This window comes from Chlorocebus sabaeus, chromosome 20, assembly GCF_047675955.1.
Source record: "Chlorocebus sabaeus isolate Y175 chromosome 20, mChlSab1.0.hap1, whole genome shotgun sequence".
In the NCBI taxonomy this organism is placed as follows: domain Eukaryota; kingdom Metazoa; phylum Chordata; class Mammalia; order Primates; family Cercopithecidae; genus Chlorocebus; species Chlorocebus sabaeus.
Window position 1 is genome coordinate 134,201,494 of NC_132923.1, and position 25,730 is coordinate 134,227,223.

The following is a 25,730-nucleotide window of genomic DNA, read 5'->3' on the forward strand; positions in this document are numbered from 1 at the left end:
GCCTCTGATCCTCAAGTCTGCCACCTGGCACCCACTCCCCTCCCACTGGCAAAATGCCGGAGGAAAGCAAGCCCTACAAGTGCCCTGGCTGCCAGAGGGATGAGGTGGGGCTGTGGCATGCAGGAACAGTGGCCACAGCAAGTATGCCAAGAGCCGAGGCCTCCCAAGCTGCATGGACACCGAGTCAGATCCCTGGCCAGACAGGGGTGGGGAGAGGCCCCTGAGGGACAACTGCCAGCTCGTGGAGCAGCCCCAGTGCTGCTGTGGGTTACAGTGCTCCTGGGAGGACAGAGCGCAGGAAGCGGAGAGAGCTGCCGGGTGCCGGGCTCCACGTGGAGCACAGGCCCCAGCTTCGTGGAGCTGCCCGGAGCCCAGCCAGGAAGGTGCGAGGCCCGTTTTCTAGGTCTGGAGATGTCAGGAGTCTCAGGTGACAGTCAGGGGACTTGTAACATAGGCACGTAGGGCTGATCCTGAGTGTAGACCCCTCTGTTCCCCTCCCCTGGAGAGGCAGCAGGTCCCAGCCAGGGAAGATGCCCATCCCCCAGGAAGCCGTGGCACTTGTTCATTCTACAGCTTTTCCCTTATCTGTGCCTGCGGCCTCTGCCAGCCAGCAGTGGGGAGCCGCTGGGGAGAGGCAGGGGAGGGGAGCTGAGGGGAGGGCGGGAGAGGGGGCCCTCCTTCCTGCCCCCCTCCCCGCTTGGCGGCCTGGGAAAAGGCAGCATATTGAGGCGCGGGGCTCCCGGCATCAGGCCCCGGGATGCTAATGAGGGCGAGCGCGTTCCCACAGCCCGGACATTGTGCCGCGCGGCCCACCTGCTCCTTGGGGAGCGCCCATTGTGCCCGCGCCAATTCACAGGCAATTTAGCGTGCGCTAATGGGCCGGCGCCTTTGTGCGGCCCGCGCGGCCATTGGCCGCGGAGTGTGGGAACGGCGGCGGCGCCCGGACCCCAGGCGCCAGGCCGTCGCCCGCGCCTATATAGAGCGCCAGCGCGCGGGGCCGGTGTCCGCTCCAGCCCGGGACCAGCTCGGCCCTGCCCGCGCCCGCTCGCTTCGTCTTGCCCGGCCTCCCCGCGTTGCCTCCTCGCCTGTTCCGCGCCAGGCATGGCCCCCAGCACCGTGGCCGTGGAGCTGCTAAGCCCTAAAGAGAAAAACCGAGTAAGTATCGGGCTCGCCCAGCGCGCTGTCCCCGCGGCGTCTGGTCCCCGGGTGTCCCCGCGCCGGGCTGGGCCAGCCTGACGCCCTCTCCTCCCGCAGCTGCGGAAGCCAGTGGTGGAGAAGATGCGTCGCGACCGCATCAACAGCAGCATCGAACAGCTGAAGCTGCTGCTGGAGCAGGAGTTCGCGCGGCACCAGCCCAACTCCAAGCTGGAGAAGGCCGACATCCTGGAGATGGCTGTCAGCTACCTGAAGCACAGCAAAGGTGAGCGCACCCGGGCCCCCCGGGCTCCGAGTTCCCACCGCGCCCCGGCTCCCCCGCGCCCCGCCGTCCGCTCACCGCCGCCGCGTCCCCCCGCAGCCTTCGTCGCCGCCGCCGGCCCCAAGAGCCTGCACCAGGACTACAGCGAAGGCTACTCGTGGTGCCTGCAGGAGGCCGTGCAGTTCCTGACGCTCCACGCCGCCAGCGACACGCAGATGAAGCTGCTGTACCACTTCCAGCGGCCCCCGGCCGCGCCCGCCGCGCCCGCCAAGGAGCCCAAGGCGCCGGGCGCCGCGACCCCACCCGCGCTCTCCGCCAAGGCCACCGCCGCCGCCGCCGCCGCGCGCCAGCCCGCCTGCGGCCTCTGGCGGCCCTGGTGACCCGGCGGGACCTGCGGGCGCGCGGCCCGAGGACCAGAGAGCGAGCCTGCTCCTCTCGCCTGTAGGGAAGCGCCTTCCCGCCGTCGTCCGCCCAGGGCTTGGACGCGCCCTTCTTCGGAAGGCTCCAGCCCCAGGCTGGCCGGCCCGCAGGAGCCCCATTCTCAGAGAATGTGTGTGCAGAGTCCCTGCCGTTTTAGGACAGTCAGGGCCCATCTTCTGCCAAGTGTCTGACCCCATGGGGTTGTTCTGTGTTTGCATTTAAGCAAGTGACTTCTGGGAAGTCCCTGGCCGCCCGGGGTTCTATGATATTTGTAGTGCCGGGGTTCGCACGCCGGTGCCCCCAGCCTGTAGAGGACTTTCTTCAGGGCCCGTAGCTGCTGGGCGCACCCCTGGCAGGCGGGCTGTGCCGCGGGCACATTTGCCTTTTGTGAAGGCCGAACTTGAGCTGTATCCTCATAGGAAGCGGTGATCACCCCGGACGGGCGCCCAGGACCCTGCGGGCTGTGGCCAAAAGGCTCCCAGTGTGCCTGGTGGTCTGGCTGGAGCTCACAGTGGGCTGTCTGGGGAGGGTGGGTGCCTCCACTATGATCCTTAAAGGATTCCTCTGTGTGGGTGGATGCGTGTGGCATGACTGCACTCAGAAATTGAACTCTCGGTCACGTGGAAGCCACGGGACTGCTCTGAAGCCGCTAATAAAATCTGACTGTTCAGCCCCTCTCCCCACCCATGGTCTATCTTCTGCTGTGCCTCACACCTGTCCTTGGCAGCCACGGGGCGGGTCTGCAGGGGGTGAATGGGAATGGGCAGGGCCACGGTAGCAGTTAAGCAGGGAGGGACCCCTGCCAGTGGCCCGCTGGACCCAGGAAGAAGGGTGGGATCCTTGCTCCTGAAGAACAGCGGGAGGGAGGGAGGGAGGAAGGGAAAGCAGGTGAGGAGCAGGGGCGGGGGAAGGTGGGCTGGAGGGGTGGAGGTGGTCAGAGCCCTGGGTGGGTCTCCCTCCCACGCCTTTCACTAGCTCCCAGAAGGTAGGGGTGGGGCAAGATGACAGTGCAAGACCTTAGGCTCTGTCCACTGAGAGGGGACCCAGGGCCACAGCCCACAGTAGACCTCTCGCTACAGTCAAAGGGGCTTGACCGGGCCAAACAGGAGAAAACATTTGCCCCTAGTTGCTGCCGCACTCCCACGGCCTGCAGCACCCGTCCTGGCATGGGCTCCAGGGACACCTGCCCACTGGCCACTGTGACAGAGCAGAATCCAGCAGTCCTGGCGGGAGCCTGTGCGGGGCCATCCCTCGCCTCAGAAAGGGCATGTATTTTTAGGCAGGCCACAGGGTGTTGGCCGAGTCTGCAAGAACTGAGGCCTACAGCTCCCAGGAACCAGCTCCCAGGGGGCAAAATCCATCCAGCAAGGATTGGGCCCGAGTGGGCCGCATTCCCATCCCCATTGAGTGGCAGCCCCGGGTGTGGGCCTGCCCGGCCTGCTCCTTCCTGCTCAGCCCCTCTCACCCTGCTCAGCCTTCAGCCCCTTTCTGGCTACTCCGCAGACAATGTCTAGACAAAGTGCCCCCCGCCAGGCCAACCCAGTGCCTGCCAGTGGCCTCCTGAAGTCCCTACCAAGCCGCCAGGAATGGTGGGCAGAGCACAAGGAGGGCCCCCATTCGCCTGCATTTTTCCAGCATGTTCAGTGGGCACACAGGTGGGCGCCCCTCGTGGAGGGCACCTCCTGCCAGGCTGGCCCATGGCACACCATGCTGCCAGGGGTCTGAGCTGCCAGAGGTCTAAGCCGCCTGGGGTGTGCTCCACTCTTCCACTCAGGCCTCCCTGGGGCAGGCTCCGCGTCCAGAGCCACACACCCACACCCTTAGAAGACACAGGCAAGGATGCTTCCTCTCCAAAGCCTTGCCCTGCGCACACAGATGCATTATCCCTGGGGTTTGTGCTGCCCCACAGGCCTGTGCTCCCAGGAGCCCTGCCAGGCAGCTGGTGGCATTCTCCACGTGCAGACAGAGGCTGAGGGCCAGAGACGTGCAGTAATGACCCCGGATTACCCGGGAGGGGCGGATCTGTCTGCTTCCAACACTGGGCTCTTTCCCAAGGTGCCCAGAGCCTCTAGAGAAGATGCATCTCTTCATGCCAGCACGGCTTCCCAGCCACTCACCCTGGAACCCTGGCCTGCCCCACCTATACCCCTCTCCTGGCTCCAGTTGCTTCCGAGGCTTGTTCCTGCAGCCTCCCAGGCATCTGTCTTGCCTGCAGGCAGCCTGCCTGGCTTCTCCCGACCACAGCACTTTCCACGGATCGCCATTACAGCACACATCTTCCCTTCCCGCAGGTGCTATGCCAGGCTGGGCTCCTCCCACACGGGGCACAGTTCCCTACTCCTCTAGTTTGCATGGGACTTTTAACATTGAAAGTCCCACGCCCCTGGGAAGCCAGGATTGAGTCACCCTGGCAAAGACCGCATCACATTCGCCCTGGTGTGCAAGACCAAGCTTACAGCAGGCATTCGCTGAAGGGCAGGGCTCTCTGACGGTCTGCAGACCCACGTGCCCCCTTAGAAGCAGGTGGGCGGTCTTCGCGGCCTCCCTCAGCAAGGCTCAGAGCACCTGAGTTAAGCCTGTGGACAGCGCGGTAAAAGAACATCAGATGTTCTGCGCTGATGTGCGATCTCTGGAAAATAACCGCCCGCCGCCCCGGGCCTCTCGGACCCCTGCCCAGGACTGGCCCTAGTCAGCGGCCCAGACTTCAGTGGCCGGGGGGCGGGGCCGGCACCTCATTAACATAATCTATGCGAGGGGCGTTTAGCAGTCAAATATATGCGCATATATCTCCATGGCTGATGAGCTGGCCGGGCACTTTCAAAATGGCGGAGTGTGGAGCAAGCGGCAGCGGGAGCAGCGGGGACAGCCTGGACAAGAGCATCACGCTGCCCCCCGACGAGATCTTCCGCAACCTGGAGAACGCCAAGCGCTTCGCCATCGACATAGGTAGCCGCGGGCCGGGCGCTGGGTGCGGGCGGCGGGGGCGGGCGGGGCGCCGGCGGTGGGCCGGCGAGCGGGGGCGGTGGGAAGGACGAAGGGCGGGGGCGCGGGCCTCGCGCACAGCCTCACGGGCCTTGTAGTCCGCGGACCCCGCGCACAGTCTCACGGGCCTTGTAGTCCGCGGTGGCGCCGATGCGCAGGCTCGGGGCGACGGCCGGACTACAGCTCCCGGCAGGCGCCGCAGGGACCAGAGCGGGGCCTGACGGGCCTGGTAGTTCGCGCGGTCGTCCTGGGAGGCTGGGGGCCGGGGTCCTGCGTTACCCGCCGCGAGGTGGGAGGGTCGGCGGCCAACCTGGCCCTGGAGCAGACGGAATTTTATGTCTTCGGCTGCATGGGCAGCTGGGCGGCCCGGCTCTGCCGCTTGGCCGGTGGCTGGCCTGAGAATTGGGGTCCTTAGTTCTGGTCTAGATGAGGACGAGCTCGGCGGGAAGCCCTTGGTAGAGTGGCCCCGAAAAGGCCGCGCGTTCCCGAGGCCTGGGCAGCTGTGGCCCGCGGGCCGGACAGGCCGTGCATAGGTCCCGCTCTCTGGAGAGTGGACACCGGGCGTGAGTTCAGGCAGCCGTGGTCGTAGGTCCTGGGAACTCGTGCCTCTGGTTTAAAAGCCACCCGTGCCTTCCGTGGCCTTCAAGGCGGCCTACATTTCTGCCCTGGCCTCTCCAGGGTCCGCTGCAGACCCTCCTGCCTGATAGCAGTGCTCTCAGTAATGACGGCTGGCCAGGCTCTGTTCTAGACCCTTTTCCCACGCTCCTGACTCCTGGACACCTCCCAACCAGCCACCCCTAGAGGAGGAACGCGAATTACTCCCATTTCCTAGATGAGGATACTAAGACCCAGAAAGGTGAACTAATTTGCCCAGGGTCATCCGGCTAGAAAGTGGCAGAACCAGGATTTGAATCTGCCACTCCCTGCTCTCCTACTCTGCCCATATTTCAGACGTGAGGGCTTCCTGGGGGCAGCTTCACCAGGAGAAACCCCCTTGAATAGCCACTGCCGCTTCACACATCTCTCCCTCTTAGCACACGTTTCTGCTGTAGGCTGAGTCCACTTATGTGTGAATCCCACAAAAGCGGGGGTGTGTCTTGTAGCCCCAGCCCCCAAAAGGATACCCGACCTGTCTTTGCCACCCAGTAAATACTGGGATGAATAGGCCTGCCGCTGACTGCTTCCCACCTCCCTGGAAAAGTTGGGACTCAGACCCAGGCCATTCCCTCTGAACTGTGTGCTCCTGCATCCAACATGTTTGCTGCTGTGATGTCCTTGGGGTCGTTGGTGTCACCATCTCTCTGAGGTGCCCAGCCAGGGAAGGGTGTCCTCTAGGGAAGTGGGGGCATGAGAATGGAAGCAGCTGTAGGTCCTGGCTCCCACCTTGCAGTGAGCTTATGAGAGGCAGTGCTTCTTAGGGGTGTGGCCTGGTGCCAGGTATGAGGATGTGTGAGTAGCATCTTTAGGGAACCCTGATAGGACTTGGAACCGACTGCCTATTGGACTGCAGGTGCTGAGCTTGCAGCCCCAGCTTAGGGGATCGTCTACTGCAGGCCTCGCCAGAGGCTCCCCAGCCTTCTGAGACCTTTGGGCTCGGTAGAGCGTGTGCTCTGAAAGGTTCTGCTGCCCTTACACTGGGGGATTCTGTTACTGGGAACAAGTCGGGATTAAATATCTGTGAAATGCAATTGCAGTTGACCTGCATAAGTCACCTGGGGAATGGCCAGGAGAACAGGGCTCACCATGGATGTTCTGTGTGGCCACCAGAGGCCAGCGAAACTGCAGAGCTGGAACCGTCCAGGAAGGGCTGTCGCAGCCCTGCAGGGCCCTGGAGCACCAGCCTCTTCTCCGGGCTGAGCCCAGAGGGTTTCCTGGTAGAAGAACACTCTAAGAGGTCTGTTTAGTGCTGGTATTTATTTCCTCTCTTCAGAGTTTCTCCCTGTGTCTGGGTCCTGTGTCTCTGGTTCTTAGGAGGACCTATTGACTGACGCTGAGAGAAGACCTTTTGTTTGTTGCTCCTGACCGAGCTGCTGGGAGGCCATGGCTGAGGGTGGGGTGTCTTCAACCCAGGAACCCTCAAAGACAATGTACTTGTCAATAGTATTGTTTAAAAGCAGGCTTCTTCCATTTCCTCTTCCCTTGCCCATGTTTCCCGATCCAGGAAAGCTCACCTGCCCTGGGTTTTGGCAAGCTGGTTTCCCCTCGATGGGACGCTGGTATCTGCTGAGCAGGTTCACCTCTTTGAAAGCAGCAGGGACATTGTGTTTCTCCAAACATACCTGCAGCTTTGATCTGATTTTAGGTTTCTGCGGGCTGTGGAGAGGGTTTCTCGGGGGCTTGTGGGACGGAAGGGGCCACAGGGCCGTGGTGTCTGCTGGGCTGTCCTGCCCTCCATTGGTGCCCAAAGAGGAAAGACAGGACCAGAGGGAGTGGAAGAAGGGACGGGGGCCTGTGGGACAGGGAGAACTACAAGGCCTTGGCTCAGGTGTGAAGAGCGCATGTGACCAGACCTCTGGGAAGCCCCCTTCCCCACCAGCCAGGCAATACTGTTGGCCTCAGAGCGGAGCGCGGGCAGCCTGGAGAGCCCTGGGGGCAAGCCTGTCACTGCCTTGCCAGGCGGTTTGTTGTGATTCCAAGGGGCCCCTGAGCTCAGCCCGGAAGGATCCCCACGCACAGGCTCCCTCGCTCCAAAAGACCTCCTGCCATGGGTGCCCTCCTCGCGCCTCAGGCCCCCTTTTGTTCCCCCGGGTGTGGGGAGTAGGAAGACGGAACACTGGCTTTGCTAGGCTTCTTAGTGCAGGGGGTCTCGGGGAGGGAGGATGCGTATCTTGCAGAAACCAACCCACCCCCACCGGTGTCCCAACCCCAGTACATCCTGTTTGGGCGTGTATTTAACACAAAGAACCCAGGTCCTGAAACTGGATTTCTGTGACCTGAGAGTTTGTTTATAGTGACTTTTGATGAGTCTCTTAAAATAGATCTTCATCCTCTTGCATCATCTGTCATTTTAGAAAATGATTTATTTGCCGAGATGAGTCGACAACATGGTGCATTTTAGTGAGACTCTCCAGGCCTGGCCAGGATTGGGGGCAGAGGGAGGGACGAGGAGGCTTAAAGCCACGGGCCAGGGGATCAGATTGATCCTGTGACGCGTCCACTGGACTGTACGCCGGCCGTCAGGGAACCCGCGCTCACCACCAGGCAGGCAGTGCCATGAGGCAGCTGCTGTGGGGCCTGGCCACGATGGGTTTTGTTACGTGAACAACACTGGCTGTTTCCAGATCTCTTTACTGATGAGCGTTTGTTCTCAACCTTATAGTATTTTGTCAAAACACAATCATTTGAACATCGCTTTAGCCTCCTTACTCTCATGATGCGGGATTTTTGCCTCTTTTTTCCAGGCCCCGTAAAAAATGCACTCTGTTCAGTCACTGTACACCACACGGTGAGCTTAAAGTCACACATTTTGTTTCTTTTTCTGTTTGTCATTCATGGAGCTTCAAATCTATGAATACTACTGTAGCCTCAAAAATGTCCTTTTTTTTTTTTAAAACTTAGAAGAATTTGTCCTTAAAGGCCTTCTCCGAGAATCTTTTCACCTTTCCCTGAAACCTGGCTCAGGTGCGTAAAGCCCCTTCCAACCTTTGATCACAGCATCATCCTGGGAGCCACAGGGCTTCTCTGGAACCGCAGAGAGACGTTGGCCCATGGGGAAAGAGACTTTGGTGGCCTCTGGCTTCTTCTGGCTACTTTGGGGCTGGGCCTGCATTTTCTGCCCAGAGCCTCTCAAGAGTAGCCAGCGGCACTGTTTGCCTCTCCAGGGTAGGGGAGCTGCTCAGGCCGGGTTACTGTCCTGGGCTGTGAAAAGAGCCTCCTTTGTGTTGAGGGTGTACTTCTTTTTTTTTTTTTTTTTTTTTTGAGGCGGAGTTTCGCTCTGTCGCCCAGGCTGGAGTGCAGTGGCCGGATCTCAGCTCACTGCAAGCTCCGCCTCCTGGGTTCACGCCATTCTCCTGCCTCAGCCTCCCGAGTAGCTGGGACTACAGGCGCCTGCCACCTCGCCCGGCTAGATTTTTGTATTTTTTAGTAGAGACGGGGTTTCACCGGGTTAGCCAGGATGGTCTCGATCTCCTGACCTCGTGATCCGCCCGTCTCGGCCTCCCAAAGTGCTGGGATTACAGGCTTGAGCCACCGCGCCCGGCCAAGGGTGTACTTCTTAAAATGAGGGTGTACTTCTTAAAACGCCTGGATTTGTCAGCTTTTTGCTTTGGGTCATTAGCAAGATCACTTGAAACTGAATTTTCTTAAAGCAATGAGGATAACCAAGGTTACCCAAAGCAAGACAGCTCTCCCTTTCATCTGCAGGACTTGGTGCCATGGGGAAGTGGGACCTCTTGAACTCAGTTTAGCCAGGGAGCTGAGGAGGAACAGAATTTGGAAAAAGAAAAGTGTAGATTTGATTGTTCATTTTCCCATTGTCTCTTTTGCGCCCACAGGGTTTTTAAGTTCCAGTAGCCCCAAACCCCTCATCCACAGAGATTTTAGTCTCCAAGACACCCAGAGAGCGTGGGGGATGGACCCCCAGCCCTGCTCTGTCCTGGTCCTGAATTCTGCCCGGTGTATGTCTCCCCTGCAGGCGGGTCGTTAACCAAGCTGGCCTACTATTCAACAGTGCAGCACAAAGTCGCCAAGGTGCGGTCTTTCGACCACTCGGGAAAGGTGAGCCTGCGCCGTGACCTTCCGGGGCGGGGCAGCCGCTCCTCTGTCATCTTGAACCTGGCACTTGTCACTCAGTCACCCCTCTGCTGCTGCAGACCTCGGCTTCCATGTCCTGGGAGTTTCTAGCACGGACAGCCTCCCCTGCCTCCCACCGTGTCCCTGTAAGACCCTTTTCAGGAACCTGTGCCTGCCCGTGCTCCCGCTGGGGGAGGCTTATGCTCCTGCTGGGTGGCCCTGAGGTCGCCACAGTCCTGGGCTCCTCCCTCTTGCCCAGAATTCTGCCTCAGAGCACTGCCTGGTTGAAGGCTGGTGTGAACGGCCAGCTCCGCTAGGGCAGGGTGTGCCCCGCCCAGCCCAGCACGGTGCCCCACACTCATGCGGCCTCCCCTACTCTGTTTTCCAGGACACAGAACGTGATCACGAGCCGCCCTACGAGATCTCAGTTCAAGAAGAGATCACTGCTCGACTGCACTTCATTAAGTTTGAGAATACCTACATTGAAGCCTGCCTGGACTTCATCAAAGACCATCTCGTCAACACAGAGACCAAGGTCATCCAGGCGACCGGGGGCGGGGCCTACAAGTTCAAGGACCTCATCGAAGAGAAGCTGCGGCTGAAGTGAGTGGGGACCTTGAGGGTGAGGAAGGAACATGTGGCTGCCCTGAGTCCCTGGTGCTTGTGCGTCCGATCGTGCCTTGGATCATGCATGGGCCCGGCTGCCCCTCTGGGCCGGGCAGGCCTGCGTGTTGCACCCGTCTGTAGCCTGTACTGGGCCCGGCTGCCCGTCTGGGCCGGGCAGGCCTGCGTGCTGCACCCGTCTGTGGCCTGTACTCTTTAAAGGGTTGGCACTTTCTTTTCAGAGTCGACAAGGAGGATGTGATGACATGCCTGATTAAGGGGTGCAACTTTGTGCTCAAGAACATCCCCCACGAGGCCTTCGTGTACCAGAAGGATTCCGACCCTGAGTTCCGGTTCCAGACCAACCACCCCCACATTTTCCCCTATCTTCTTGTCAATATTGGCTCTGGAGTCTCCATTGTGAAGGTGAGACCTGGCTTCGTGAATGAATGAGTGGATGGTTCAGCCACAGTTTGTTAAGCTGTGTGCAGGAGCAGGAGCCAGGACTGGGGCCCAGTGGGTGGGGGGTGAAGCCATGAGCGCAGAGCCGCTGTGGGAGGGGCATCAGCGCCCCCAGGCTCTGCCATCGAGAGAGTTCGCCCACTGGTGGTTCTGGGGTGGGGGCGGGGCTCACCCCAGCGCAGCACATGGTGCGGGGATGGCGGGGGGGACCTGTGTGGCTGAGGGCCTGCTGTGCACACACCTGCCCTGGCTTTGCTGCAGGTGGAGACGGAGGACAGGTTCGAGTGGGTCGGCGGCAGCTCCATTGGAGGCGGCACCTTCTGGGGGCTCGGGGCTCTGCTCACCAAAACGAAGGTACGTGGTGGCTGCCAGAGGCCCTCCAGGGTCTGCAGAGATGTCCACTTCTTGTTCTCCAAAGGCCTGTGGCTGGGAGGCGCAAAAGCTGCTTCCGGGCCTCCATCCTGACTCGCTTCGGCGGGTCTCTGGCCTCTGCGGCTCGGCTCTGCGCCCTGAAGGATGGGTGTCCCAGCAGCCAGAGCTGCTTCTGACTGGGTGGCCTGAGGGTCCCCCTTGGTGCCTCCTGCCTTTGGTCCCGCATGATGAGGGCCTATTCACCCCCTGCCCACGTGTGCCTCCTCCCGTGGGCTTGGTTTCTGGGGTCGTGGGGATTCCAGCAGCTCCCGGCGCCTCACCCGCCCCCTCGCCGTGTCCCGCAGAAGTTTGACGAACTCCTGCACCTGGCCTCGAGGGGCCAGCACAGCAACGTGGACATGCTGGTGCGGGACGTCTACGGTGGTGCCCACCAGACACTTGGGCTGAGCGGGAACCTCATCGCCAGCAGCTTCGGGAAGTCAGCCACCGCCGACCAAGGTGCTGACCCTCGCCTCTGCCGCCAGAGAGAAGGGGGGTGGGGACACTTGGGGTCTTGGGGACAGGAGCTTCCCCCATTGTTAACTTTCCCACACCCGCTCCCTGGAGAGTCGGTGTCCTGCAACCTCTTCCTGCCAAGTCACCATGGCGCAGGCCGGGTGCTCAGAATGTTGGCGAATAAACACCGTGGTCTTGGTTTTGGAGGAAAAAACAGTTCCTCTGAGTTAGGAAAAGCGATTCGGGTTTTCTTCTCTTTGAAAACAAAGCCTAATCCGTCCAGGAATGATTCACGCATCACACACAGCCTCCCACGCTCGGGCTCCGGTTCCCATACTCAGCTCTCTCTCCCCTCCCATGCTCGGGCTCAGGTTCCCCCACTCAGCTCTCTCTCCCCTCCCCTCCTGTGCTCGGGCTCAGGTTCCCCCACTCAGCTCTCTCTCCCCTCCCGTCCTGTGCTCGGGCTCAGGTTCCCCCACTCAGCTCTCTCTCCCCTCCCCTCCTATGCTCGGGCTCCGGTTCCCCCACTCAGCTCTCTCTCCCCTCCCCTCCTGTGCTCGGGCTCCGGTTCCCCCACTCAGCTCTCTCTCCCCTCCCCTCCTGTGCTTGGGCTCCGGTTCCCCCCCTCAGCTCTCTCTCCCCTCCCCTCCGGCGCTCGGGCTTCGGTTCCCCCACTCAGCTCTCTCTCCCCTCCCCTCCGGCGCTCGGGCTTCGGTTCCCCCACTCAGCTCTCTCTCCCCTCCCCTCCGGCGCTCGGGCTTCGGTTCCCCCACTCAGCTCTCTCTCCCCTCCCCTCCGGCGCTCGGGCTTCGGTTCCCCCACTCAGCTCTCTCTCCCCTCCCCTCCTGTGCTTGGGCTCCAGTTCCCCCACTCAGCTCTCTCTCCCCTCCCATGCTCGGGCTCCAGTTCCCCCACTCGGCTCTCTCTCCCCTCCCCTCCTATGCTCGGGCTCAGGTTCCCCCACTCAGCTCTCTCTCCCCTCCCCTCCGGCGCTCGGGCTTCGGTTCCCCCACTCAGTTCTCTTTCCCCTCCCATGCTCGGGCTTCGGTTCCCCCACTCGGCTCTCTTTCCCTTCCCCTCCGGCGCTCGGGCTCCGGTTCCCCCACTCAGCTCTCTCTCCCCTCCCCTCCCGTGCTCGGGCTCAGGTTCCCCCACTCAGCTCTCTCTCCCCTTCCCTCCCGTGCTCGGGCTCTAGTTCCCCCACTCAGCTCTCTCTCCCCTCCCCTCCCAGGCATCATACGCAGCCTCCCACACTGGGGCTCCGGTTCCCCCAGTCACCTCTCTCTCCCCCTCCCCTCCCACTCAGCTCTCTCCCCCATCCCCTCCCGCTCAGCTCTCTCTCCCCCTCCCCTCCCACTCAGCTCTCTCCCCCATCCCCTCCCACTCAGCTCACTCTCCCCTTCTGCTCCCGCTTGCTGTCACATCAGGCACTTGCTGTGCTTGGACGCGAGCGCCTTTTCCTTCCCTTCTCCAGAGTTCTCCAAGGAAGACATGGCCAAGAGCCTGCTGCACATGATCAGCAACGACATCGGGCAGCTGGCCTGTCTCCACGCGCGGCTGCACAGCCTGGACCGCGTGTACTTTGGAGGCTTCTTCATCCGGGGCCACCCCGTGACCATGCGCACCATCACCTACAGCATCAACTTCTTCTCCAAGGTAACGGGCGCGCCGCCTTCCCCGGCCTCTGACGCGGACCCCCGGGGTCTTCAAAATCAGTCGTGCTGGTCAGACACCACAGCAGCCCAGGGAGGTCGAGAGGCCGGGGGGCCTGGAGGGCGGGTGGCCGAGAAGCCCAGCACCCCTCTCTTCTGGCTGGTTCTGGGGAGCCTACGTTTTGTGGCACCGTGGCCGCCTGAGTCTGAGCAAATCACCAGTGATGAGCATTCTAGAGAGTTCTGGGGGAGTCCACCGATCTGCACTGGGGTCAGGGTGCCTGTGCCCCTGCAGAGGCGCACCCACCCACGTCCCCGACGCAGAGACTTGTGGGCTAGGGACTCGCCGCATGGGAGAAGCTATCTCACACCCTTAGCTTTCTTCAAACAGCAGCCCGCCCTCTGGCGCCAGGCGCGATTCCACCGGCAAGTATGCTGTGGATGCCTCTTGGAGGGTTTGGGCTGCGCAGTGCGAGGCCCACCCGTGCTGAGTTGGTTTGCGGAGGCATCGGGTGTTGTGTGGGGCCGACAGCAGCACGTGTGCTTTGGCCATGGCAGGGGGAAGTGCAAGCGCTGTTTCTGAGGCACGAAGGCTACCTGGGAGCCATCGGAGCGTTCCTGAAAGGAGCCGAGCAGGACAGTGAGTCGCGGTGCTGGTGCCCCTGAGCAGCGTTGGGCCTCAGCTGTGGTCTGGGCCAGAGCGGCCCAGGGTGGAGGTGGGGTGGGGAGTGTGAGTCCTCAGAAAGTGACAGCAGCAGGCATGTCTGACGTTTTAACAATTTAGTTAATCGGTTTTTATACCCTTTTTTCCTCCACTCTCTTGCTTTTGAATCAAGGACAAGGTTAACACAGGTGACCTGACTCTCTGCTTTCCAGATCCCAACCAGTACAGCTGGGGAGAGAACTATGCAGGCAGCTCCGGGTTGATGAGCACATCACCAGAGCTCGGCCCAGCGCAGCGGGCACGGAGTGGCACCGTGAGTAGCGGGCTCTGGCCGTCCCGGGCCCCGAGGGAGCGGCCTGTGCCGCGCTCCCCTCTCCTGTCCCTGAGAGAAGCCTCTTGTGGCTGTCCCGGCTGAAAGCCGCCTCTGCCCATGGCGAATCCTTCCAAGGACCTGGGGTATAACTAGGGGCGGGGGGAGGACACTGTGGCTTGCTTTCCTCTCTCCCTCATTGGGTGCTTTCGTGTTTTGGAAACATTCATCAGGAATTACGGAGTCTGTGTGATCCGGCCTTCTTGTTTGCAGAGAGATTACTAAAATTCAGGGGTGACGGGGGCCTCCCCACCCAGGGGGCCTCCCCACACCAGGGGGCCCCCCCACACCAGGGAGCCCGTCCACTTTGGAGCTGAAACTCGAAACCTTGGGAGCCACCCAGGGCCCTGCGCTAGGACTGCGCACTCTGGCTGACGGTCTCTGTCGGTTAGCGTCTGCTCTCCTCGGGATGTCCAGGCTCATTCCTCGGATCCCCAGTGGATTTTTCCTGGCCTGAGCTGGGTGGCACTGGCGGGCTGGGAGCTGCACCCCATGTCTGCCGAGTTAGAGCTGCTTCGGAAGGGTTCCCCGCCAGGACCTGTGTCAGCCACACGGAATGCCCCCAGCACAGCCCCACGTGGCAGAAACCGCTCCCGTGTCACAGGCTGTCAGGGTCCTCGACCGTGTCCCCCCCGGGGGCTCGTTCCTTCTGTAGCTGTGAACAGTTACCTGAGGTCATGTACAAAGCTAGTCGGACCCCTCAGGACAGGCCACTGGCATTGTTGGCAGGAAGTTGCTTGTCATTTGTAGACACGGGGTTCCTCACGAGTCCATGTCAGTATTTTCAAGACCGCGCCTGGTTGAGTTCTGGCTTCTTAGGAGGGCGCCTCCCTTTTGTGTGGGTCCTGCGGTTCACCCTGGGCCACAGCCCTGCACGGATGCGCCACCCTGGCCGTAGCCCTGGCCTGCCTTTCCCTCCGCCCATACTAGGCCCGGGAGTGGGGGCAAGGCCCTGGGGGCCTGGCAGAGCCCCAGCCTCTCGGCTTTTGCCAGAGGCGCTTGGTGTCTCCCAGTCTCCATTTCTGCCACGTGTGCATGATTTGCCAGATGTCCTGTACTGTAACCTGGAGTGACTGCGCGGCGGCCACAGCGCCTCGGGGGCCCCGTTCAGGAGGCACTTGTTACCTGTTTGGTGCCCACCAGCGGCACAGCCCTGCCAGGCAGGAGGTGCCCCACCTCACTGAGGATCAAACTGACATGCGGAGAGATGGAGTCATTTTTTCGAGTTTATATTCTCCAAAAAAGGCAAAGCAAAGATTTGAACCCGTTTGTCGGGATAGAAGGAGCCTGCGACCCGGCACGGCAGCACCGGGCGGTCCCGGCTGTGGTCTGTGGTAGTTAACGTGGGGCTCCTGCCGCCTTCTGTGCTGGCTTTGGGAAGTCACTGGCTTTTTCCATGTGGAGCCTCTGCCCGCCGTGGGCTTCCCGCCTGGAAGGCGTCCCCCTTGCTGTGGAGTTCCTCGCCTGGAGGTCCCTGCCCACCTGGAGGCTGCTTCTCCAGCCCCAGCAGTTGCCGGCAGGGGTGCCTTGGTGGAGAAGGTCAGAGGGCTGGCATGTGACCTGTGGGGTAGTCACCGGAGGGTGGGAAGAGGCGGCCAGCTGCACAGTTCCCCCCACAGCCCCTCTGGTCCCAGAGCAGCGGCTGCTGCAGTTAGCGTGCAGAGAACTGAGTACTGGTGTGTGTGTTGGCTCAGCTCAGTTCAGTTCCTCCCGGAATAAGGTAGAAGGAGCCAACAGGGCCCATGAGCGCACCTGTGCTGGGTACAGGTGGCCCCCGGATGCCCTGGGCGCATAGTGGCCTGGCCTTGCCATAGCCCTTCATGGAGAAAGGAAGGTGCATGTGGGGCGTGGGGGCTGCCTGCCTGGCACGGGGTGGAACACTGCCCAGCACTTAGTGAGGACAGCACCCAAACCTCTGTGTGCAGACATGGCCACCTGGAGGACCAGAGGTGGGAACAGCAGGGGTGACGGGGAGGAGGTGAAACTGTAGGGGTGACAGGGAGGGGTGATTGCAGGGAGGTGGTGATGGGGAGAGGGATGGTGGGGGAGGGTGATGGTAGGGTGACCGCAGCAGTGACTGGGGAGGGGTGACCGCAGCAGTGACTGGGGAGGGGTGACCGCAGCAGTGACTGGGGAGGGGTGGCCGCAGCAGTGACTGGGGAGGGGTGGCCGCAGCAGTGACTGGGGAGGGGTGGCCGCAGCAGTGACTGGGGAGGGGTGGCCGCAGCAGTGACTGGGGAGGGGTGGCCGCAGCAGTGACTGGGGAGGGGTGACCGCAGCAGGGAGGTGATGGGGGCAGGAGGCGTGTGGTGAGCAGACGTGACCTCAGTGTCAAACCAGGGGATGAGTCAAGGTATCCGGCTCAGGCCGCTGGGCAGCTGAGAGGGCCCGCTGGGGATCTTCTCTGTGGCCCAGAGGCATGGCAGAAGAAGGCGTTACATCTCCTCCTTTATTAGAGTGGAAGATTCTGAGCGTGGCTTAGGTTGTTCTGAACTGTGGTGACGTTTCCACCCTGCCACTGCCTGTCTTCTAGTTTGACTTGCTGGAAATGGACCGGCTGGAGAGGCCACTTGTCAACCTGCCGCTCCTCCTGGACCCGCCCTCCTATGTGCCCGACACGGTGGACCTCACCGACGACGCTCTGGCCCGAAAATACTGGCTCACCTGCTTCGAGGAGGCCCTGGACGGGGTGAGGGCTCTGGGTGCCAACTAGAGGATTCCGAGGCCGCGGCCCGGTCTAACCTTCCAAGGCTCCCGGGGGCAAAGACAAGGTGGCAAAGTGGGACAGGCCAGTGTTTCCCAGAAACCCCTTGATCTCCATCTGAGTGTGAGGGGGGTGGTTTCTGTTTCTCAGGCAAAAATACCGCTCTTGGCCACTTGGTGGGTCAGTTAGGACGTGACGTCATCGAGGCACGTTTCTTCTCAGGGCAGCCAATACTTTTGTCAGCTATTACATTTGTTCAGAAAGCGATTTAGTAGACTTTTCTGCTCCGCCTGAGGTGCAGGAGGCCCTGTGGGACCCTGACTCTGAGGGTGGGATGAGGCTCAGCCCCAACAAGCTCCGGTGAGGCCACCTGGGGGCTCCTGCGTCCCACCTCCAAGGCCGGGGTGGTCCTGTGGAGCACATGCCAGGCCCGGGGCCACGCTGCCCCTCGGGAGCTCAGCTTGGGGCCGGGGAGCCCCAGTAGCAACACGCATTCGTCATGAAGCCCTCGCAGAGGCCGGGTGCTGCCGGGGTTTGTCCTGAGGGAAGAGTCCCAGCCCTGCCGGGACCCGGAATGAGCTTTGGGCATCCAGAGCCCCGTGGCCCCGGCACAGGGTGGGGACTCCAGTCTGAGCCCGGCACAGGATGGGGCTCGAGTCCGACGACGTGGGTCTCAGCCTCGGGTTTCCTGAGTGGTGAGGAGCCAGGGTCACTCCTGTTCCTGCCTTCCAGGGCAGCTGGGAGGGGCGAATGCCAAAGGGAAGCCTCAGGGGACCGTGAACTGTCACCGTGAGCCTTTCCTGTTCCAGTAGGAGCTGCCCTGACCACAGCCCGGGCAGCCCCCACCCTGCCCCAAGTCCCCCACAGCAGGCCCTAACCCTGCCCTGGGCGGCCCCCCACAGCTATCTCCTACCCTGCCTCAAGCAGCCCCCGACAGCTGGCTCCCACCCTGCTCTAGGCCCCCTTCAGCCGCCCCAACCCGGCCCTGGGCAACCCCCCACGACCAGCCCCCACCCTGCCTCAGGCCCCCTGTAGCTGTCCCAGACCATGGCCTGGGCAGTGCTTAACAGGCAGCCCCCACTCTGCCCCGAGCCCCCTGCTGTCACATGGGGAATTCCCAAGCAGCAGGGCCATGCTTGGCTGACCCCTCCTGTCGCTGGCAGGTAGTGAAGCGCGCAGTGGCGAGCCAGCCAGACTCCGTGGATGCAGCTGAGAGGGCAGAGAAGTTCCGACAGAAGTACTGGAACAAGCTTCAGACCCTGAGACAGCAGCCCTTGTAAGTGCCCAGCATCCTGGTGTGTGACTGCCTCTCCTGCCCAGAGGGCCCCTGCATCTCTGAGAAAGTGGCTGTGATGCTGGCATTCGGACCCCAACTGGCTGGGGGTGGGTGTGGGCCCCGGTGGCACAGTCCCCCCGTGCCCCACCTCAAGCAGCGTTTACACTGCCGGGCCCCCGAGGACATCCGTGGCGCAGCCCAGGATGTGCAGATGGGCGGGTGTTCGGCCTGTCCTGCTCAGCACCCTCTGCCGTGTCTGTCCCCAGCGCCTATGGGACCCTGACCGTGCGCAGCCTGCTGGACACCAGGGAGCACTGTCTGAACGAGTTCAACTTCCCAGACCCCTACTCCAAAGTAAGTGCAGTGCGCCCTGGCCTTCCGCTCGCTCCTGTCCCCGTCCCGCGGGCGCTGTGGGTCCTGTCTCTCTCCCACTGACTTGGGGCATCCTGTCCTCTCTGAGGCCATGCAGGTTTGGTAGCAGCCCCACCTCCGGCACTGGCACCACACTAGCCAGGGTCTCTGTTGGCAGCGTCTGCTGAGGAGCTGTGTTACCCCCACAGATGCTGGTGCCAGTTAGGGGTGGGGACCGCTGTGACTGGAGAAGAGGCGTGTGAGCCCCGTGTGGACATGTGTTCCTGAGAGACACAGGCTGCTTGTCTGCAGGAGCCGAGGGCCTCCCAGCTTCTGCAAGGGTGGGCGATTGTGGTTGGGGACTGCCTGCCTCTCCTGGGGCACCCTCGCTGCCTCCTAGGAGGCTGGGCAGTGACCAGAGACCTCTTATCCCGGCAATGTGCCAGTCCATGGGAGCCCTCTGAGATGGGCCTTTCTGGGCATCCATCTTGCTTCCCCAGGTCTGGCGGCCAGGAGGGAGCGGGCAGCAGCGGAGGCATGGACTTCTCCCACCCCTTCTGGGAATGGCCAGCGCCACGCCTCCCCCTCCCCCTCACACACCGAGCCTTGTGACAGGGAAAGTCTGGGTGTTGAGGGTTTTGAGGCCAGGGCTGTGGGTACCCATGGGGGCCTTATCCTCCACCCGTGTCTTCCCCTTCACCCCCTGCTGTCACGTGGGGGCTGAAGCTGTCCTGGGCCTCTCTTCAGAGCCCCGTGCAGCTGTGCGCTGGCCACTGTCCCGGGGCCGATAGGCTTGTGCTGGTGGGCTTCCAGTTGGGCCTGAGTCTGTGCTCCTGAGGGGTGTGCTGTGGAACAGGCTGGGCCTGGCGGGTGTCCAGGATGGTGCTCTGCCGAGGGCCTTTAGAGACGCGGCCTGGTGGAAAGCCAGGGGCAGCCCTGTGGGCTGAGGCCATGTGTCCGCTCAGGCCTGGCGTCTGGCATTTTCCGCAGGTGAAGCAGCGGGAGAATGGCGTGGCACTGAGGTGCTTCCCCGGGGTCGTGCGCTCCCTGGACACGCTGGGCTGGGAGGAGCGGCAGCTGGCGCTGGTGAAAGGCCTCCTGGCGGGGAACGTCTTCGACTGGGGGGCCAAAGCCGTGTCTGAGTAGGTGTCTGCGGGCTCAGGGCGGGCTCTGCAGCCTGCGGGTCCCTGTCCTGCCCCAGGCTTGCGTGCAAGGAGGTGGAGCGGGTCCCTCAGGGGTTGTGTAGCACTTGGTGGCTTGGTGGCTCGGGGCTTTGGGGCCCAGGGAGTGCACATGGCAGCAGCCCCAGGGGCTGTGCAGGGCCCAGCGCCCTTGTCTGTCCCCTCAGGCTCTGAGGATGCCCCTTCCTTAAGCACAGATGCTGAGGAGGCCTAGGGGTGTGGCTCCCGAAATACGGGGCTGACATTTTCTATTGTCAGAATCCAAATTCATGTTTCCTACATGTGGTAGGAATTAAACATTTCTGATGTGATGATCAAAGGGTGCTTTGCAAAGGAGTTCCCTAGACTGGCCTGTGGGACAGGCAGGTATCTAAAGCTCGGGGCTCTGAATCTTGGAAATGAACCATTCCCACCGTAATTTACCTTCACTCCCGAAGAAGCTGCTTCCAGTCTCTGAGCCTCCCCAGGCGGCCGCACCATGTGTTGTGGTCCCTGCTTGTTTTACATGTGGGGCTGGAAGGAGATGCCTGGGTTCCTGGCCCTCCCTGGGTTCCACTCGTGTCTCCAGACATAGACAAGAATGCTGCCCCCAACCGTGGCTGCCCTTCTGGGACACAGGTCCCTCCTGCAGCCTGTCGGGAGCGTTGGAGGAGGGTCCTGACCCATGGGCTTGGCCTTGGGGCCGGGAGCTCCCACACCGCCTGCGTGGGCGCCGAGCACAGGGACGTACTGCAGCTGCCAGTCACCGATGGGCTTCCGTGGTCCCATGGCTCTGAGTCCACCTTAAGAAACAGCCTGCGCTCTCTCAGACCTTTGCTCAGTGGTCCCCTGAGCCTTCTGCTGATCACTGCGTATCAAGAAGGCTGCATCTGTTCTGCCTGGGAGCGAGTGGGGTCTTCACGTTGAGCAGCTGCCTCTGTCCCGCCTGGGAGCGAGTGGGGTCTTCACGTTGAGCACTCTGGCCGAAGGTTTTCGTTCTGTTTTTTCTTGACTTTCTTTTCTCCTCCTGCATGCAGTGTCCTTGAATCCGACCCCTACTTTGGGTTTGAAGAAGCAAAGAGGAAGTTACAAGGTACGGATGGCCAAGTAACCTGCGTCTTGAGCTGGGGCCGTGCCTGAGCGTTCTCTGCAACAGCGAAAGCAGTTGCCGTCAGGGTCCAGGCACCTCCCCTGCTGGAGGCTCTGTCAGCCAGGCTCGGGGGCGGGGAGAACTTGCTTCCTGGAGAGACGACCCCTGAAGACGCGTCTCCTAACCCCTCACCTGAAGCGCCGAGCTGATCGTGTGTCCCTCCCTCTCTCTCAGAAAGACCGTGGCTTGTGGATTCCTACAGCGAGTGGCTTCAGAGATTAAAGGTATGTGGAGGGGCTTCCCGCCTCTGCCCCTGGGGACACAGTGTGGGGCCCGGGGGGCGGGTGGTCACTGGAGGGAGGTAGGCATGGGCTGCCTCCGGTGGCCTTCCCCTCCTGTTAAGAGTCTCACAGTCCTGCAAGCCGAGGGCCTCAGCGTTCCCTGCTCCACACTTGCCCTCCTGTCATGACCACTTCTTAGGTCACCTGCTCTAGGCACAAAGCCTTGCCAGAAGAGACAGTCACTGGCCCCTGCAGGCTGATCCATCCCTGGTGCCTCTGGGGCCCTGAAGCCCCTGGTCTCAGCCCCTGCAGCCCAGCCCATCCCGGCACCTCTGGGGCCCTGAAGTCCTGGTCTCGGCCCCTGCAGGGGAGCCCATCCCCGGTGCCTCTGGGACCCTGAAGCCCCCAGTCTCGGCCCCTGCAGGGCAGCGGGGCGGGCGGCAAGGGTAGGGTCTGACTCGCTTGGATGCACCTGTTCCCAACTGAACGTCCTGGTTTTGTCTTACAGGGGCCCCCTCATAAATGTGCCTTAATTTTCGCAGATAACAGTGGAATAGACATCATTTTGGGAGTCTTCCCCTTTGTCAGGGAGCTACTCCTTAGAGGGACTGAGGTGAGTGGCGAGGTGGTGGGTGGGGCCCTTCCCCTGGGCTTCTCTGCTCTTGGTGGGGTTGGCGCCGCCCTGGGCCTCTGGCGGTGGTCGGGCTCCTCCAGACGTAGCAGGTAGGTGCAGGTGGCAGCGTGTGGGAGGCGGCCCAGAGCCCTCATATGCTGGTGTGGAGGCTCCCAGCCCCCCGGGGCTCAGGCTGAGGGTCCATGTGCTGAAGCCCAGGGCTGATGCCAGGCTCCTGGAAGCGTGCTCCCAGCAAGGAGGCTTTGGGACTGTGACTTCATGCCAATTGGAGACAGGCAGGTCCCAAGGGCAGGCTGTGAACTCAGTTCTGCCCCTCGGCTTGGCTCCCTCCCAGGGGCCACAGAGTGGCAAGGTCAGGCAAGGTCCCTGCTCCTCAGCAGCGGGTGGCTGGCCAGGCCCGCTGAGCACAGCACCCTCACCCAGGCCAGCCACTCGAAGGCTGGGGTGCACACAGGCACCATGCTGGGCCGGCACAGGTTCCTAAAGAGCCTGGGCCCTCCTCCTGCAGGTCATCCTGGCGTGCAACTCAGGCCCTGCCCTGAACGACGTGACCCACAGCGAGTCTCTCATCGTAGCAGAGCGCATCGCGGGCATGGACCCTGTCGTGCAGTGAGTGTTGGCGGATGGTGCTGGGGGGGCCTTGATGGGGAGGGGCACCAGCTGGGCAGAGTGGGCCACGAGGATTGTCTCTGAACTGGGAGCTCCTGGGGGCCACCCTCCTGGGGGCGCTGACCACCTTGTGTCTGGCAGCTCCGCGCTCCGGGAAGAGAGGCTGCTGCTGGTGCAGACGGGCTCCAGCTCCCCGTGCCTCGACCTCAGGTAACCCCGCACCCTGCCCCTGCTCTCTCCCTCCTGGGCTCCATGCCCTCTGTGCCGTGCACCTGCACCCAGGCACATGCGGGACACCGACCTCAGGACTGCCCCTAGGGCCTCTCCTGACCCCAGGCCCGGACTGCCCTCAGGAGGCGACAGAGATGCCATCCCCCAAGGTGGCCTGGGGAGAGTGAATGGATTCAGGGTCTGAGGTGGCTACACCTGGGCTGGGCTGGGGGACTTGGGGCAGGAGGGGCTGATGTCCCTGTGGCCACTCAGCTGAGGCTGAGGGCGACCTGGGCAGCTGCCCGGTGTCTGTCAGCTCCGCGTCCCGCAGACAGCAGGCTCTGCTTCTGTGGTTCTGGAGGCCCTTAGTCGATTGTATGTGGTGCTCTCTGTCCTGCTGATTGCAGAGAAAGGAACGCTTTAAACGAGCGGGTTCTGAGTGCTGGGGCCACTGGTCTTCTCTGCTTGGTGGGATTCTCCAGTGCTGGCTTTATCTGTGCTCCAGTCCCACCTCACCAACAGGGAGGGCGTGAAGGTGACAAGGAATCAGTCCCTAGAGTTCGAGGGAGATCTCGGGCAGTTTCCAGGCTGCAGCTGCTCTGGCCCTGCGGGAGCTGCCGCTCTGAGGAGGCCCCGGGCGGAGGCACTGCAGCCGCTCTGGCCCTGTGGGAGCTGCCGCTCTGAGGCGGCCCCGGGCGGAGGCAGCTCCCAGGCGGAGGCTGGGTTTGGAGGCCCCCACATCAGGGAATTGAGGGGTGGGGGTTTCAGCCTTCACGTTGGTCGCTGCCCTGTATGGGAAGTGGGGTCTGGGGTCCGCTCGTCCAGTCTCTCTCTCTTCCTCCCCAAAGCCGCCTGGATAAGGGGCTGGCCGCACTGGTTCGGGAGCGTGGCGCGGACCTGGTGGTCATCGAGGGCATGGGCCGTGCTGTCCACACCAACTACCACGCGGCCCTGCGCTGTGAGAGCCTCAAGCTGGCCGTCATCAAGAACGCGTGGCTGGCCGAGCGGCTGGGCGGCCGGCTCTTCAGTGTCATCTTCAAGTATGAGGTCCCGGCCGAGTGAGGCACTGCGGCTGCCGGATGGTTCCGCTTGTCACTTGTCAGGAATGTGTTTTTGCCACCACAGGGAAACTACGTTCAAATCAACATATTTATATCGTACTACTGTGACACGGCACATCCGCCCCAGCCCGCACAGATGCGTGTGGTCGAGAGGCGAGACGCAGCTTTGTCCTGGGAGACGTTCGTATTGGAATCTATTTAACTGCTAAAGAACCTTTTATATATATGTATAAATAGAGAGATCTATACAGGTATGTCTGACGAGACGCAGCGCCGTGGGCATGCACCAAATAGAGTTTTTAAAAGAGGCCGGAGCCGCCTGTGCTGTTTTGTTTTGGAGCAGGAGCCTCTCCCGACTCTTCCCGTGTGGGGAGCCCAGAGCGGGAGCCCTTCCCTGCGCTGCTTCTAGACCTCGTGGGCACCGAGCACCAGCTTCCCCACAGACCCGGGCCCCTGTGTCTTTCACTGCTCCCGCCCGGCCAGAAGAGCCGTCCTCGTCCCTCCAGTGCCCTCCCGCTGCGCCTGCAGGATGTGTGGGTGCTGAGCAGCACTCCTGACTCAAGTGCCTGGGAAAGGAGCCCTCGGCATCGATCACCCTCAAGGGTTCTCGGGCAGCCGGGCACTGACGCAGTCCCTGCTGGGAACTGTGCGGACCGTGTGGGTTTTGTTGCTATGGCCTTGGGACCAGGCTCCCCGGGGCCCTGTTCTGTGGCTAGGGTGGGCATGGCTAGGGGGAGCTGGCAGCAGGGAGGCCTGCTGGTCCTGGCCCCTGGGAGCTCCAAGGCGCCTGGGGGTCACTCCCGTCTCAGCCCAGGTGTGGGATTGAGACCACACAGCCTCGTAGAGAGGACGGAGGGCGCGGAGCTTGCGGAGGCCCGGCTGAGGCGGGCTGGCTGCAGGCCCGCGGCTTTGACTTCCTGTGGCGGGAGCTGTTCCTGGTGCTGAGCTGCTGGGCAGGCCCCGAGGAGGCTGAGCTGCTACCTTGCCCCCCCCACCCCCCACTAGGGTCCCGCAGATCTGGAAGCTTCACTGAGACCCCCAAGCATAGGCTGTCCTAGGCCAAGGAGGTGGGGTGGCATGGACCACCTTCCAGACAGCTTTGCTTGGTGGTCTGGAACCTGCAGAGGCTAAGACCCCTCCCCCATGGAGACCTGGCCTGCCCAGAGGTGCCCAGTGGCCATTTCTGGACCCCACGGTGGTGTCTCTTCATGGCCTACCCTTGGAGTCTGCGTGGAGTCTGAGGCCCAGCCCTCGTGCATCGGCCACCAAGGGGGCTTCTGTCCTGTCCTGAGGTTGACTGTCCACCTGGCTCCAGCTTCTCCCTCCTGTGGGTCCCCAGGGCAGAGGCCCAGCCCCCAGGATCCCATCGGCCCTCACCACTTTCTGGCCCTCTCCTCAGGCCCTGCTCTCTGATGGGGAAGCCCTCCCAGCCTGCATCTCTGGCCTTCCCTGGCACTCCTCAGCCCCTCCAGCTCTTGCTACCATCCTGGCCCCCCTCACTGGTGGTGGATGGCAGCAGGGCACCCGGGTGTGTGACTGCCCGGCCTGACATCCACAGGGCTTGACCCCAGGGTTGGAGAGTCCATCTGTGCTGGGGGACGCACCCACTGCAGAGGTTTGGCCAGAGCCTGGCCCAGACAGGATCCCCAGGAGGAGGTGGGGGATGCACAGAGGCCTGGGAGGACAGAGCCAGGACAAGGACACCAGGGCCCAGCCCAGGCTGGTGAGCCCCTGCACACCCCCACGCAGGGCCTGCTGGCCTGCCTGTGGCCCTGGCCTCAGCTCCCCTCCTGCACAAGAGGCCACCCAGCCTATGAGCCAGGCACCCCTGTACCTCCAGGTAACCCTAGCCTCTGTGACCCCAGCCGGAGCAGGCGGGCTCTGGCCTCCGCCTTGCTCCCTTGACGTGGCCATTTCAACTGCGCTTTTCTCAAGACACGATCTGGCCCCAGGCTCTCAGCCCCTCCTTGACTCCCGCAGATCCCCAGCTGGCTCCTCAAGCCTTGCTCTGCGCACAGCACCACTCGGGCTCACTGGGAGGCCTCGGTCATCAGGCTGCTGTCATTGTCACCGCCAGGGGCTCTGTGAGTCTGCTGTCCCCGAACTGAGACTCCTCAGGCTCAGGTGCCGCCCTGGGCCCCAGGCAACCAGCTCACCACACCCCTGCTCTCGGTGGGGCCACAGCT

At 62.3% G+C, this 25,730-nt stretch overlaps 2 protein-coding genes across 4 annotated transcripts; both read left to right on the forward strand.

The window, feature by feature from the left end:
* The first annotated feature begins 700 nt into the window (after nt 1-700).
* HES5 (hes family bHLH transcription factor 5) lies at nt 701-2,512 on the forward strand. Of its 2 annotated transcripts, XM_007980907.3 has the most exons (3): nt 701-1,155; nt 1,255-1,420; nt 1,517-2,512. In XM_007980907.3, exons 1-3 carry the CDS (start codon nt 1,102-1,104, stop codon nt 1,795-1,797), a joined length of 501 nt encoding a protein of 166 aa, XP_007979098.1. In that variant the 5' UTR covers nt 701-1,101; the 3' UTR covers nt 1,798-2,512. The 2 variants fall into 2 exon arrangements, with proteins under 2 accessions (XP_007979098.1, XP_007979097.1); XM_007980906.3 differs by having other exon boundaries at nt 1,255-1,797.
* Nucleotides 2,513-4,631: 2,119 nt separating this feature from the next.
* PANK4 (pantothenate kinase 4 (inactive)) lies at nt 4,632-23,852 on the forward strand. Of its 2 annotated transcripts, XM_007980908.3 has the most exons (19): nt 4,632-4,783; nt 9,453-9,535; nt 9,939-10,153; nt 10,396-10,579; nt 10,877-10,969; nt 11,332-11,485; nt 12,957-13,138; nt 13,693-13,774; nt 14,011-14,111; nt 16,702-16,857; nt 18,036-18,148; nt 18,415-18,502; nt 19,490-19,641; nt 20,697-20,752; nt 20,984-21,033; nt 21,539-21,643; nt 22,173-22,273; nt 22,415-22,483; nt 23,332-23,852. In XM_007980908.3, the coding sequence occupies exons 1-19, from the start codon at nt 4,636-4,638 to the stop codon at nt 23,543-23,545; spliced, it is 2,346 nt and encodes a 781-aa protein (XP_007979099.2). In that variant the 5' UTR covers nt 4,632-4,635; the 3' UTR covers nt 23,546-23,852. The 2 variants fall into 2 exon arrangements, with proteins under 2 accessions (XP_007979099.2, XP_007979100.2); XM_007980909.3 differs by lacking the exon at nt 20,984-21,033 and having other exon boundaries at nt 21,573-21,643.
* Nucleotides 23,853-25,730: the final 1,878 nt, after the last annotated feature.